General features: G+C 32.7%; 1 protein-coding gene across 1 annotated transcript; it reads right to left on the reverse strand.

Moving 5' to 3' along the window:
- Positions 1–1262: 1262 nt before the first annotated feature.
- Positions 1263–3069, reverse strand: LOC110893525. Its single transcript, XM_022140631.1, has 3 exons — positions 2436–3069; positions 1818–2024; positions 1263–1546 (listed from the first exon to the last, which is right to left on the reverse strand). The coding sequence occupies exons 1-3, from the start codon at positions 3067–3069 to the stop codon at positions 1263–1265; spliced, it is 1125 nt and encodes a 374-aa protein (XP_021996323.1).
- Positions 3070–16231: the final 13162 nt, after the last annotated feature.

The raw sequence follows: 16231 nt of genomic DNA on the forward strand, positions 1-16231 counted from the left end.
CAGTGACTGGAGCAGCTGCTTGGGATGTGTAGTGGTCGTCTGCCCGTGTGTTGGGCATTTATCATGCTTACCTTATGAACATTGTTTAAAACTGTTTATTTATGCTTCCGCTACTTATTACTGTTTAAACTTGAAATCTTAAACTCTGAACTTGATATTTGCTAATCTTATGGTTAGTAAGTATTACTTTTCGTTATCAATTTAATTAGTCAGTATAATTGGTGGCTGGATCCTGGTCAGTCACGCCCTCGAAGCGGGTGTTATCCGCAGGTGGATTTTGGGGGTGTGACCCTGAGTTACTTTAACTCTCGGGATCGCCTTACCCAAAAACTTACTGGTATAATCTTCCAAAACTCTTTCAATCATTGATGGATTCACATTTTTAATTGGGAAATCCTTGTTTGAGTAAATTTTATCATCACCAACCAAAGTATACAACACATTATCGCCCTCAAACGTAGACACAGATTTCTCCACAGACTTGATTGAATCAATCTCTTGTTTTGCAATTGATTGCACAACGGGTGCAACTGGAGTAGGAGGATCACACAAGATATGATTCTCAGCTGGAATTTCTACTCCTTTCTTCTTATCAAGAGATTAATCTCATAACTCGAATCTGATTCATTCGATAAATCATCTGATTCATCATCTGATGAAACATAATCCTCAATTATTGGAGGACTTTGTTCCACAGCACAAGACACATTTTCTGTCTTTTCAGATTCCTTTGATGAATCATCCAGTTTGAACCCTAAACCTGCTGCAAACTCTTCGGGATTAAGAGGTACAGATGGTTCAAACCGTGGCATTTCTTTCTCATCAGGAAACTTGGTATAACTGTGTCTCAACGGAGGTGGACACGATTTATACCCAATGCACTTAGCATCCCCTTTCAGCTTCTGAACCTCGATGATATGATCAAGCACATGTCGGGAGTTAGAATAACTCTCTAACTTGAGCTTGATCGCATCATGCTCGCATTTGGCAATGGCTAACTCTTTTTTTAATTCCTCAATGATATTAATATAATTATTAATGCCCGTTTGCTTGTTCAAAACTGTTTTTGTTAATTCAGACACACTTTTCTTAAGCGTTTCAATAACATATTTGAAATCTTTTTCATTGTGAGTTAAAGCCATGTTTGCCTCCTCGCATTTCGAAAGGTCAACTACCAATCCCTGATTGTGACTAGTAACAACTTCTAGCTTACGTTTCAATTCCACACAATCATTGCATACACTAGGAGTTTCAGTGCGTACCTAACTAGTCGAGGCTGCAACATTTGCCATAAAGGCAGTTTGATAAGAAGAAAATCCATCCTTGGTGAAGAACTCCTCCATTTCCTTTGATGCAACTTCAACTTTCTTTATCAGCACAGATTTCTGGTTTTTCAACTCCTCGGCTTCTTTCAATTCCTCAGCTTCCTTCAGCAGACAATCAACCTTAGCATCGAGATTTTCCTTTACTTCCGTAACTGAACCATAACCACCCGCATTGGAGCTTTCCTTATTCGAGCTATCGTTGTAACCAGAACTATCATCATCTTCAAAGAACTACTCACTGTGAACATGCTTGATATACTTGATGATCTTAGCATAACAAGCAGTTCCTCCATTGCCTTCCGTTCCCTGATTTCCCAGTTGAACTGACCAGTCACATCCTTCATCTGCATGAACTACTAAGGCCTTGTTTGAATTGGAAGGCCCCGAGTGGTTTGAGTTACCCGGATTGTTAATTGCTACAATGCCCCTTTCATTGCTCACTTGACTGGTTTCTAAAAGGATTTTGATTTCCTTGTCTGCTCGGTCGAGTACATTCCCGTTTGAAATGGCCCTTCTCCCCACAATTGAAGCACGTAACTGCATCCTTATCAAAACAGTACTTAGTATCCCTCTTGCTTTCCAAACTTGTTCTACCCGTTCTCCTCATGTAGTCCTTAGCTCTTCTCACTGCACTTGCAAACGCCCACTTAATATCCATCAATTCTATTTCCTCCCTGTCTATTTGCTGATAGTCTTCACCTGTCAAATTAATGTTCCCAATTTGACCAGTGACTAATCCATAATAGGCACTCACCATTGTGTTTAAAAGCTCTATATGTTCCCGAGCACCTTCCACACTTACTTTGGTGAAGTTTGAGGTATCGAAACTGACAGTGTTGGGGTTTGAAGATTGAGTGTTGTTGTTCCCATAAAAGGCTTGTTGAGGAGATGGTTGACAAGGTAGTTGTAGGGTAGATTGTGTGAATGGAGAGGGTTGTTGTTGAGGAGGTGGTTGACAGGGTAGTTGTAAGGTAGATTGTGTGAATGAAGAGGGTTGTTGTTGAGGAGATGGTTGACAAGGTAGTTGTAGACCATAAGGATTTGTATTTGATACAAATGCGGTTTAAAGCTTCGGTTGTAGTTGACCGGTACTAACCCCCATATTAATACCTCCATAGTATATCTCGGGATTTTGTGGAACTGGAAGTTGTTTAGCCTTTCGAATTTCTTCTTCATCCTTGTTCTCGAGCTTTTGGACGAATTCATAAATGCTAACCGTATCCAAAACACCAGTATGTTTCAACAAGTCGATGAACTGACTCCACTTAGGTGGCAAAGCCTCAGCAAAACGCATAACCATTTCTTGTTGTGTAGCCTGAACCTTGTATGAGTGCATCTCACTAATTAAGTGATAATTCCGAGCAGCCATCTGGTAGAGTGTTTCATTTTCCATGAACCGAAATGCTTCGAACCCCTTCTTCAATAAATCATGATGAATCTTTCTCGTTGTAGCATTTCCTTTTCCTCTCGCTTCCAAGACGTCCCACAAGTTCTTTGTACTTGTACAATGTGCAAATTGATGATAGATATCCTTATGAAGTGCTTGCGTAAGGATAGCAAATGCTTTCTTCTCGAGATCGTAAGCCTTCTTATCATTCTTGCTCAATGCCGCCAAAGCTTGTGCATTGGAACCTGCTTCTTCGAGAGCTTCATTGTACGGTGTGATAAAGCATGTCCACAATTCGGTGTTTTGCCCTAGAACATATGTATGAAAACGATTTTTCCATGATGGATAATCATTCATGTGATTCAATTTTGGTGGACGATTGTTGCTTCCCGTTTCACTCTCGCTTAAGAGAAGATTTTGAATGCTACTGTTTTGATTCGCGACACATGCCCATTGATGTTCGATGATTTCCTTTTTCGGGATCAATCCTTTCACCCATTATGAAGGATCTTGTGGTGTACTTGGGTTTTCACTCCAACTCCAAGGATTTGAGCTCATTCTGAAGTTTTTTTTTTTTTTTAATTTAAGTTATTAGATAAACTTATATGTTTTGACAAAATAAAACACCTTTCTGTGAATTCTGCCCACGAAGACTAGTGTGTTGGACTTAAACAAAAACTTGGGCCAAAAGAAGACTTGTGATGGCCTAACTTGGGCCAAACGAAGACTGACTGAGAGTTAATATGTCCACGAACAGTATTGTTTGTCTACGAAGACTTGGTTTATAAAATGAAATTATTATGAAGACAATTATCACTTTGAGACAAAATGCACTACAAAGACTTGGTCAAAGGTGGATGGATAATGCACAGATGTTTCCACGAAGACTATGAAGTTTTTTTTTTGAACAGCAAACACACTTTATATATATATATAAAGAGCCAGCAAGGGACTGGAAAACAAACAGAACCGAAACAAACACAAAACAAATTACACGAAGACTATGAAGTTGAAATGTAGTCCACTAAAAATCTCAAACGTCCCACTAAAAATTTGAAATGTTAAAAGTCAACGAACAGTTGGGTCTTCAAAGAATTAAGGTATTCAAACCAATGAAGACTAGTGACCAATAAAAAAATTTGTGACTGGGCCCAATAAAAAAAGCTTGTTCAGGAAGACTTGGAGATTGTTGGGCCAATAGAATTTTGGGCCACGAAGACTTGTCGACGAAGACTGATAAAGTCACGAAGACTTAAAGTGTTTCTACGAACAGTGACTTCCAACGAAGCCTTATGTGCCACGAACCCTTGTCCACCACGAACTGTTATGAATTTTTTAAGTCTTTTGCACTTTTGCTAAGGTGCCTACGAAGACTTTGAATGACAAGTCCCACGAACACTCAAATCTTCTCGGTAACACTCTTCGTGAACATAGCGGTTGGTGAGATTCCACTTGTTTTCTTACTTTATCTGGTTTTATAAAAGATGAATGCCGAATATCCCAGTATAGTTAAAAACAAACATTCGAAGATCTTATCTTTTCAGCAAATCTTTTTCAAACTTATCTCTACCAAACACAATCCGGTCACTTTTCCGGTTAACTGATTCACCGGAAAATTTGACGAACACAAATTTTGAAAGAAATTTTTAAGAAAAACCAAATCCTAACATGTCTCCATGTGTTTTAACTTGGTTTTTGTAAAAATTTTCTCCAAACAACGACTTTTCACCAAGTTTTAAACACCTTTTTACAGAAAAACTTGAACATTTAGTTTTTCAAAACTCAAAAACAAACTTGCAGGAACTTCACAACTTGCTCAAACACAAGGTTTTGCTTGGTTTTAAAAAAGGAAGAGAGCCAAAGCTCTGATACCACTTGTAGGTCCACTTAGAGAATCAAGATTAAACCTACTTCCTTGTTTGTTAACACACTAACGAGTGCGGAATCCACGTAACTATGCAAACCAAAGCAAAAAGGAACAAGCACAAAGTAACCAAAGATTCACAACTTTGATTAAGTGAAGAGAATCAATAACACATACACACAGTGTTTACAATTTTCACACAGAAACTCTTTAGACTCTCTTGACTCTCCTAAAACAAAAGAGAAACAAATATATGTTTATATAGGCCTAATACCTAGTAACACTACGAAGAGTGTTACTGGGCCACGAACAGTGTCCAACCCACGAAGACTAGAGGTCTTTATGGACATCATCAACGAACCCTTGAAAGCTTCTTGGTGAACCCTCTAAAGTCCACGAACCTTGAGGGTTCGTCATGAACACTCCAAAGAAAGGCTTCGTCACATGGCAATCAAGTCTTCCTCTAAATTCATAAAAGTCTTCGTAGACTTCTTTCGTAAACAAATAAATTCCAAGCAAAGACAAGTGACATCATCATGACATCATCATGGTGATGTCAAGGTTATGACTGTTCACGGCGCTTCGTGCTTCGCGTATCGAACTCTGGGGCGCACGACGGAGGAATGTCGTGACATCGGGCTTGAACCCAACTGAACCGAGTCAAATCGAACCGAGTCAAACCAAACCAAGTCGCATCCACAAAGTGCATCAACACCGTTGTAGTTTTCGTAGGATGGTAATAAATAAATATATATACATATATATATATATAGTGTGAGGTTCATTGGGGAACACTAAAAAAGTGGGAAAACGGTGAGAACGATTCTCAGCCACAATATTTTAGTGGTTTGTGGCTGAGATTGATGAGGTGGCATTTTTGTAAATAATAGGGGTCTTGGAACTACCAGGAGGGGTAAAGTAGGAAGATCCAAACAAAGGTTCACATGATAATCACATGCCATTTCCCCCATCATATTTAAACGACAATAACTTTTTTATACGTGATTATTTTTCGAAAAAAATTACACCATAAAAATCAGCGTCTTTTTATCGTTCCAATGAGTATACTATTGATATACTTTTCGAAAAAAAAATTAACTGGGTTTTATGGCGTTTTCTGAACTGGGTGTTTTATGGCGTTTTAGACTAGGTATTTTCATGGCGTTTTTCTGAACTAGATGTTTTTATGGCGTTTTAACTAGTTATTTTGTTTACACTTGTTCACACTATAAGGGGCTGTTTGGTTGTTGCTGAATGGAACCATTCAGAGGTTCACCTCTGATTCGGTCAGATGATAAGGTGTTTGGTTCACTAATCGCTCACCTCTGAATGGAATCATTCAGTCTGAATGGTTCAGATAAATATGAAGTCTGAATGGAACTTTGGACAAGCATACCCTCTTGTGCCCTGACCAAACCACGACATCCACAGCAGCTCCATCAAACATATGTGCTCCATCCAAACCTCCAAACACTCGCCGCCCTACCCCTCAATCGGAGCTCCACAGCCGGCGTCCTCTTCCTCATCCGCGACCTCTGCAGCGCCGCCATCTTCCTTCACACCTCCCCACGGTTCCCTCTCCACCATCGCTCTTCTCTCTCTCCTCGACACAGTCACCGGAGAACTCACAACCGTAAGAAGCTTCCGGCGGCCTCCACCACAGGACTGGAAGAAGCTCCAGCGGCGGCAGATCGTTGGCCGGTGGAGATGATGATGATGATGATGGCGGTGGCGGTGTTAAAGTTTGGTGGTGGAGATGATGATGATGATGGCGGTGGCGGTGTTGCAGGTAGGCAGAGAAAGGGGAAGAGGGGGGGGGTGATGACTAATACTGATGAATGATGATGATGATATTGGGTTTTATAGAAAAAATCTATAACCGGTTTATTTTGTGGGGAGGGGTAAAAATGTCATTTTACACTGTCATTCAGATATGGAACCAAACAGCACTTTACTGGTTCAGCACTTACCCATTCAGACCCTCTTACCCATTCAGACCTCTTATTCATTCAGCACTTATTGATTCAGATATTGGCAAACAGCCCCTAAGTTACACTTTGGACACTGAAAATATAGTTTTTTTTGTTGTGGCGTTTTAACTAGGAGCTGGCTTGAAACTAATTAAATACTTGTGTTCACACTTGTTTACATTTGTTCACACTATAAGTTAAACTTTGGACCCTGAAAATATAGCTTTTTTTTGTTATGGCGTTTTAACTAAGAGCTGGCTTGAAACTAATTAAATAATTGTGTTCACACTTGTTCACACTATAAGTTACACTTTGGACTCTAAATTTTAGCTTTTTTTGTTATGGTGTTTTAACTAGAAGCTGGCTAAAAAAACTAATTAAATACTTGTGTTCACACTTGTTTACATTTGTTCACACTATAAGTTACACTTTGGACCTTGAAAATATAGCTTTTTTTTGTTATGGCGTTTCTGCTAAAAAAAACTAATTAAATACTTGTGTTCACACTTGTTTACACTTGTTCACACTATAAGTTACATTTTGGACCCTGAAAATATATATTTTTTTTTTGTTATGGCGTTTTAACTAGGAGCTGGCTCAAAAACATGGGGTTTTTGAGCTGTTGTAATTTATAGCTAAAAAATAGCTTTTTTTATGCCGTTCAAAAAAATGGTTTTTTTTTGAGCTGTTGTAAATTATAGCTCAAAAAATAGCTGTTGAGTGTTTTATGGCGTTCAAAAAAATGGTTTTTTTGAGCTGTTATAAATTATAGCTTAAAAAAATAGCTTTTGAGTGTTTGGCGTTTTTCTGAATTGGGTGTTTTTATTGTGTTTTATTTTGAACACCTAGTTCATGTGAATGAGTTTTTTTTGACAATATTACCACTTAGTGTAATTTAACATCAATGCCACATGTCATCACCAAAATCGTTCTCACCGTTCTTACACTTTTCACCTTTCTCTTTACCCTATATATATATATATATATATATATATATATATATATATATATATAGGGGAAGGTTCATTTGATAAGAAATTTAACATGAGAAGAAAAAGAAGAAAGAACATATTAGTAAATAGTATTTCATTTATAACTCATATCATTAATTGTTTCTCTCTTTAATTAATTAGTCAACTAATCATTAATTATTCTACATACAATCTACAAAACCTATACATATTAAAATTTTTCTACATATACCCTACACATTATAGAATTTTATCCTACACATCCGAAATTTATCCTACACACCTCGAAATATATCCTACACAACTCGTAATTTATCCTACATAACTAGTAATTTATTCTACGCTTTAAATTAAGTTGTTTTTTTTTTACTTTGGAAAAAGTATATATTTTGAAAAGGAGTTACAAATTTAATTTAGTTAGTTATTAAAGGTGAAGAATACAAATTAATGATTTATGTAAGTTTACCAATATACCCTTATATTAAAATTAAATGCAAATATTAAATGAAGTAAAATAAAGCATTCTTATTGGTTGAAACTTCTTCTTTTTTATTCTTACAAAAAAATCTTCTCATTTGAACCCTCCACTATATATATATATATAGAGTAGGGTTCCTACGGAAAGTGTGTTTTTCCTAGAAAGTCTAGGAAGCGATCTTGTCCATCCGATTGGTGTTTTTAAGGGTTGAGATTAAATCAATGGCAATCTTGTAATAATTAACTATATTTAATAGATTGTTTTAAATGAGTAGGGGCAATTTCGTCCTTATGTGTGTTTTAAACCAATCAATAATAACCGCCAGAGATATCACATCTCCTTAATTCACGCCAATTTCCCTCTCTCTCTTTCTCTCTCTAAGCCCAAATTCGGAAACCCCCAAAATCATACCAAAAATACCTAAAATCATGGATGAAGATAAGAGATTTTCCTTGTTCCATATACGTATGATCAAGCTTTCATTGTACTGCGTGTTTTACAAAGCGATTACGGGTGATTCTTGTTTGTAATTGACGGTATTTTGTTGGTTGCAGGGAAGAGATTCAGAAAGCAGGAAACTTTGGAAAGGATAGATAGCAGCGGACCAGTTACCGGAAGCCGATCTGAAGCTGGGGAGAAATCTACTGATGTAAAACACATTTGTATGAATCTGCTTGCTGTTAAAACACAGCTGTATGAATCTGAATTGCTGTTAAAACACAGCTGTATGAATCTGCTTGCTGTTAAAACACAGCTGTATGAATCTGAATGATAAAACACATTTGTATGAATCTGCTTGCTGTTAAAACACAGCTGTACGAATCTGAATGCTAAAACACATTTGTATGAATCTGCTTGCTGTTAAAACACAGCTGTATGAATCTGAATGCTAAAACACAACTGTATGAATCTGCTTGCTGTTAAAACACAACTGTATGAATCTGCTTGCTGTTAAAACACAACTGTATGAATCTGAATGCTAAAACACAACTGTATGCATCTGCTTGCTGTTAAAACACAATTGTTTGAATCTGAATGCTAAAACACAACTGTATGAATCTGCTTGCTGTTAAAACACAGCTGTATGAATCTAAACGCTAAAACACAACTGTATGAATCTTCTTGCTGTTAAAACACAACTGTATGAATCTGAATAATAAAACACAGCTATATGAATGTGCTTGCTGTTAAAACACATCACCAAGAACAAACTGTTAAAACACAGTATCAAGAACATGCTGATAGATTCCAGCAAGAAAACGAAGGAATTATTGATATTACGTGAGATCAGAATCTAAAATAAAAAATTCCGAAATTTATGGATAGTTAGTTATTGAAGATAATTTCCTAAAATAAAAATAGATTGTGAAAGTACATAAATGCCCTTTTAGATAAAATCCTTCAATGCCACATGTCGCGTTCTTATTGCTTCCTAGACTTTCTAGGAAAAACACACTTTCCACCCAACTCCTACTCTATATATATATATATATATATATATATATGTATGTATTCGAAAACTTGACGTGTGAAATAAATATTCAAATTCACGATATTTGAAATAAATATAGCTATTGTATGCTATCTTAAATCAGAAAGTCGGTGGCAAAAGCCACCGACGACCACTAAGTTATATAATTTACATTTCTATAAAAAACTCAAATGTACTCCTATAATATTTGGTTGTGTGCTTTGGTTGATTGTTGAAAAAACCTATGTTCGATCCATGTTCTTTGCAAATAATTTCCTTTCTTTTTTTCTGTTTATTTTTTTGCCACCCGACCACCACTAAGTAATATAGTTTACATTTATAATAGTTGATTGTGTGCTTTGGTTGAGCATTGGAAGGATCTATGTTCGATCCATGTTGTTTACAAATAATTTTCTTTTTTTTTTCTTTTTGAATTTCATTATAAATTTTTAGGTTAAATTACTTTGTTTAAACTACATTACGTATCGTTCCTTTACTTTAAAAAAACTATTTTAACGTACATTTTGGTATAAATTTGACATGTCTACGTTACGACGTAAACATTTTTAATAAAAATTGAGTGAGGTTAAATGTAATACCTTCCCGTTAAAAAAAATCATTTTACGTGCGTATTTTTACGTTCCTGACGGTATAAATTCGAGTTTTTTTTCCTAGCATTCCATTAGAAACTAATTTTCATTAAAATGAAGTTGTATTGGAAATGGCGGTACGATTGCGAACCGAGTTGGTATCAACCGAACAACACGTTACCGGTATTGGTGTTATCAGATCTGATATCGGTATTCGTTTTTATAGTTTTCAATCAACATAAAACTCCGCCACAACACGCAAACGCACAAAAGAGCTTGCAAAACTGAATAAAAAATTCTGAAATGAAAAGTTAAAGTCAAGCCCAGTTACGGCCCATTTAACATGAAGCCCTATTCAAGACCTTGGTTTATATCAAATTCAACTAAATCTTACGTTTGGTTTGCATTTGTTAATGGGCTATACGAAATCTTCAGTCACTCTTTCTACTTTTTAACATTTATGTATGTCAAAATAATGTTTCATTCATATAGCACTCGAAAATAAATAAATAAAAAAAACATAAATTTAAAAACTAAAAATAGAGTATCATTTCTTAAGGTTTGATTAATTTACGTAGTTAGTAGTTAGAGTAGTGTCACATACTCTATTGTATAGAAAACACAATTCAAGGACATTGTAGTCATTAAACAAAGGAATAATCATGTTTCTTTGATTGACAAATATATATATATATATATATATATATATATATATATATATATATATATATATATATATATATATATATATATATATATATATATATATATATATATATATATATATATATCTAATACTAATAAAAGAATACTTATAATGCCACATGGCATTTTCTTCTCTAACATTCTTCTAATTAATGCCGCAAGGCATTTTCATCTTTAATCCATTTATAATATATAACAATTAATATATAATTCTAATTGATGATAATTCATTAATAATATATAATAATTAATATCTATTTCTAATTTATGATTAAAAAATATACATAAATGATCTATAATATTTAGAACTATGATTTTAGTACTTCTTAAAATAAAATAGTTTAAATTACAAAAGAAAAAAATAAAAATTGTTATTCATATATGAGATTATCTATAAAATCAATATATGAGTTTTTCTAACATATAAATAAAAGCTAAAAAAGAGTAACTAACTAGAGGACTATCTCGCAACAAGACTAAAATTTTGTTGAACTCGGTTTTAAAATGGTAGATAGAGAGAAGTTAACGTTTTGAAGTTTTAAAGATGAGATAATATTAAGATTTGTAGTTATATTGATTTATGATGTGTTTTCAATTTAATAGAGCTAAGTAATATATTAATTTCATTTTATACCCATTTGTGACATAGTCAATTAACCTTTAATAATGAAAAGATTTATTCATCATATATAAACATTTAATTTATATCATAACTTTACAAATACTATTTATTAATTAAATTCGCATAACAATTATTAGTAAGAAAAACAAATCTAATTTATGTCATACCAAAAAAATTGGCTTTTTACCAATAAAGAGAAAAAGAAAAACTTAAATAATGAATTTTGTAAACAGAATTGAGCTCTTAGAGATTTATTTTAAATAAAAGTTATATTTAAAAGATACACAATTATAAAAATTATTATTATTTATACATTGTTATATGTAACGTAATACATATTTTCATTAATATATAAATTTGTTTATTAAATGTTTTTAAGTATTCAACTTTTGTAATACACGACTATTATGGTATTTTCAGTATTACTAATTAAGATGGGTCGGTTTTTGTGATAAAATCAAGTTAGTTGTATGAACTATTACATGGTAATGGAAATTCGTATATATAAAGTTTCATTGCTAATTAACATAGGACGTTAGTAATATAAAGTTTTTTAAAGATTATATAACTATATCATTTATATTGTACAAACTCGTGTAATACGCTATATATATATATATATATATATATATATATATATATATATATATATATATATATATATATATATATATATATATATATATATATATATAGGGTAGGGCTAGATAGAAAACTCTATCTATATAAAAAACCCTAGAAAACCCAACCTCCCGACATTTTTTTTTTAAAAAAAATAACACATGTAATATACATGTTTTTAAGAGTTTTGGGCCAAAAAAAATCAAAAAAAGCGCCGAAGGGATAATTTAAAAAAAAAATTTTCAGCAACTTTCAGCATTTTTGTCTAACACATGTTAGGCACTGAATTTTGTTTATTTTTTTTAAAAAAATCCCTTCGGCGCTTTTTTGTTTTTTTTTGGCCCAAAACACTCTAAAACATGTATATTACATGTGTAATTTTTTTCAAAAAAAAAATGTCGGGAGGTTGGGTAAAAATGGGGGGGAGATTTGGGTTTCCAGAGTTTTCTAAGAATTTGAGGGTTTTCTGTCTAGCATTACCCTATATATATATAGTGAGGAGTTCAAATGAGAAGAATTAAAAATTAAGAATAAAAAGAATAAAGGATACAAAGGTAATTTGAACAATTCATTTAATGAGTCAATTATTTATTTTTACTATTCAAATTAATGAACTCTAATTATTTAATGAGCCTATCTTATATAATAGTTGTGTAACTTACACAATAAAAACGATCATGCACATGATCTTACATTTTCAACGTTTCCCACACCAATAAAACAATATTTAGGTGTAGGATACATAATGTGTAGGACTCAAACACTTTTAAATAATTTTGCGACTCATAATAAAAAATGTGTAGGACACAAAATTTTAAAATAATTTTGTCACTTCTAATAAAATTTGTGTAGGAGCCAATACATTAATGATGGTGAATGAGGAATTTATGGTTGCATCAATAAGACTTGAGTAACTCTTTAAAATATTTATTAATATTCTACATCAAAATGTCTATACTACCCTTAGTAATTAAGGCATTAATTAAAAGTGGACAAAAATGATATTTTGGTTCACAACCATTGATCAAAAAAATATAAGGTCTAGATTAATTCATTTTTTATTCTTTTAAAAAGATTCTTCTCAAATGAACCTCACCCTATATATATATATATATATATATATAAAAACTAAATGTTTATATAAGTTCAAGCATCACAGACATGACTTCCAGGTTGGGATATTAGTCCTCTATAAGTCTATATTCTTTGGTTTAGAGCATTCACATCCCATCGATAATCTTAATCTCTATAATTACGTTAAAAATCAATACTGGAAAATTGCTCAAGCGGACTAGGTACCTTAGTCTGCATCTCTGCACATTCATTCAGTTTATAATAATAATAATAATAATAATAATAATAATAATAATAATAATAATAATAATAATAATAATAATAATAATAACAATAATAATAACAATAATAATAATAATAATAATAATAATAATAATAATAATAATAATAATAATAATAATAATAATAATAATAATAATAATAAGAGTTAATTGTCAAAATCGTCCCTGAGGTTTGGGCACGTTTGCTATTTTCGTCTAAAATGACACTTTTGTACCAAATTGCCCCCAACGTTTGTAACTTTTTGCCATTTTCATCCAAACCACCAACTTAGTTTATTTTTTCTGTTAAGTTGAGGATATTTGGATGAAACTGGCAAATATAAAACCACAGGGACGATTTTGGCAATTTACTCAAACTCTTTTAAATTTCTTTTATTTAATTAATTTTGTTACATATATAATAAAAAAGAATATACATGCAATTTTTATATGAAAAAAATAATAGCTTTGTCACATAATTTTTATAAATTTACATCCAACCACTAATTAAGTTAATTTTTCTATTAAGGCGAAGGGTGTTTATAAACTAAGACATAAATTAATTTCTAATTTTTTTATATAGATCAGTTTTATAAAAATAAAATCTACTTAAACCTCTAAATTTTATAAAACTAAAATGCTGGTGACCTTATTAAAAAAGATCAAATAAAAAAATCTTATCATATGTACCAAGTTTGTAATTCATCTTCTACTCTTTTAAATTCGCTCCTAAGGAAAAACAGAAGGTAGTCCCCCCCCCCATCAAACAACGTATTGTTACCAAACCTTAAAATTACCCACCAAATTGTAATTATAATGCTATGAACCAAAAGTTTCTTTACTCAAGCCACTCACAATAAGTATTAGTTAGTTACTCTCATAATCTTAATTAAATAAATATTTTATTTCTACCAACATATTTCCTAGGTGCTCAACACATTTAAAAAATATGTAACGTTTTACAATTTTTTTCTATCTCTATAACTGATAAATACTAAAAGTTGTAATCGATTGTTATGTGTTGCACACCAATGACATTTTCTCTTTATAAAACTGATTTATATAAAGAAACTGTAAATTAATTTCTGTCTTAATTTATAAAATTTAAAATATCCTTCACCTTAACAGAAAAATAAACTGAGTTAGTGATTTGGATGAAAATTTTTTAAAATTATGTGACAAAGCTATTATTTTTTTCTAAAAACTCCATGTATATTCTTTTTTATTATATATGTAACAAAAATAATTAAATAAAAGAAATTAAAAAGGGTTTGAGTAAATTGACAAAATCGTCCCTGTGGTTTTATATTTGCCAGTTTCATCCAAATATCCTCAACTTAACAGAAAAAATAAACTAAGTTAGTGGTTTGGATGAAAATGACAAAAAGTTACAAACGTTGGGGGCAATTTGGTACAAAAGTTCATTTTAGACGAAAATGGCAAACGTGCGCAATCCCTAAGGACGATTTTGGCAATTAACTCTAATAATAATAATAATAATAATAATAATAATAATAATAATAATAATAATAATAATAATAATAATAATAATAATAATAATAATAATAATAATAATAATAGTAATAGTGGTGATGCCGTGATGGTGATGATAAAAAATGATTGTGTTGTTAGTTACAGTTGTTTGAAGTGTTACATAATAATGCATTACTATTTTCAAAACCGGTGTATTGTTAACAAAAAAAGGAATTCGTTCATAAAATTGAGATTCTTTCTTGTAGTTCCGCTTCTCGCTCGAAAAATGAGGAAGACTTGTCGGAAATAGTTGGCTTGGTCTGATCAGGAAAGACATTTGAGTTTTGGGCATAAAGAAAAGATGCTTCTAAACGTGGCTAGGAGGAAACATATATGCATTACTTAAGCATAACTGGACACTAACTCCTCAGAACTTGGTAAATTCAACTCCATTGACAGATACTTATAAGGTTTTTTTTTTCTTTTTCGTTTACACCCATTATCTCAAGTTTTGGATCAAACTAATCCATATCCATTGACACAAATAGTTCATGGGAGAAAATTAAGTTATTTAGGCTCGGGGGGTTGATTACGCGAACTGCTACTTTTCCAATACGAGATATTCATCATAGTCACTATGGAGGTATTTGCCCAATTGACACATCTGAAGGAATAAATATTGGACTTACTCGATCCTTAGCAATTCATGCGAGGATTGGTCATTGGGGGTCTGTAGAAAGTTCGTTTTATCAAATTTCTGAGAGATCAAAAGGGGCACATATGCTTTATTTATCACCGGGTAGAGATGAATACTATATGGTAGCGACAGGAAATTCTTTGGTCTTGAATTAGGGTATTCAGGAAGAACATGTTGTTTCAGCTCCGTATCGTCAAGAATTCCCGACTATTGCATGGGAACAGGTTCAGCTTTGAAGTATTTTTGCCTTCCAATATTTTTCTATTGGAGCTTCCCTCATTCCTTTTATCGAGCATAATGATGCGAATTGGGTTTTAATGAGTTCTAATATGCAACGCCAACCATTCCCTCTTTCTCAGTCCGAGAAGTGCATTGTTGGAACCGGATTGGAAGGCCAAGCGGCTCTAGATTCAGGGGCTCTGCTATAGCCGAACACAAAGGAAAGCTTTTTTATACCGATACTGACAAGATCCTTTTATTAGGTAATGGGGATACTCTAAGGATTCCGTTAGTTATGTATCAATGTTTACTTTCCCTCTCATTTTCAATTAAATAATATTTTTTCTATACCTTTATCATTACCCTTCTCTCTCCTCTACTCAAAATCACATTCTAAAAATATGAAAAAATTTATAAGGGTGAACAGTGTTTTTTTTTATATTTTTAGATGAACAGTAATATTTTCTCTCTCTTCCACTCACAACCTCTGATAACCACTATCTA

The sequence above is a fragment of the Helianthus annuus genome, chromosome 12, assembly GCF_002127325.2.
Source record: "Helianthus annuus cultivar XRQ/B chromosome 12, HanXRQr2.0-SUNRISE, whole genome shotgun sequence".
NCBI classification, from domain to species: domain Eukaryota; kingdom Viridiplantae; phylum Streptophyta; class Magnoliopsida; order Asterales; family Asteraceae; genus Helianthus; species Helianthus annuus.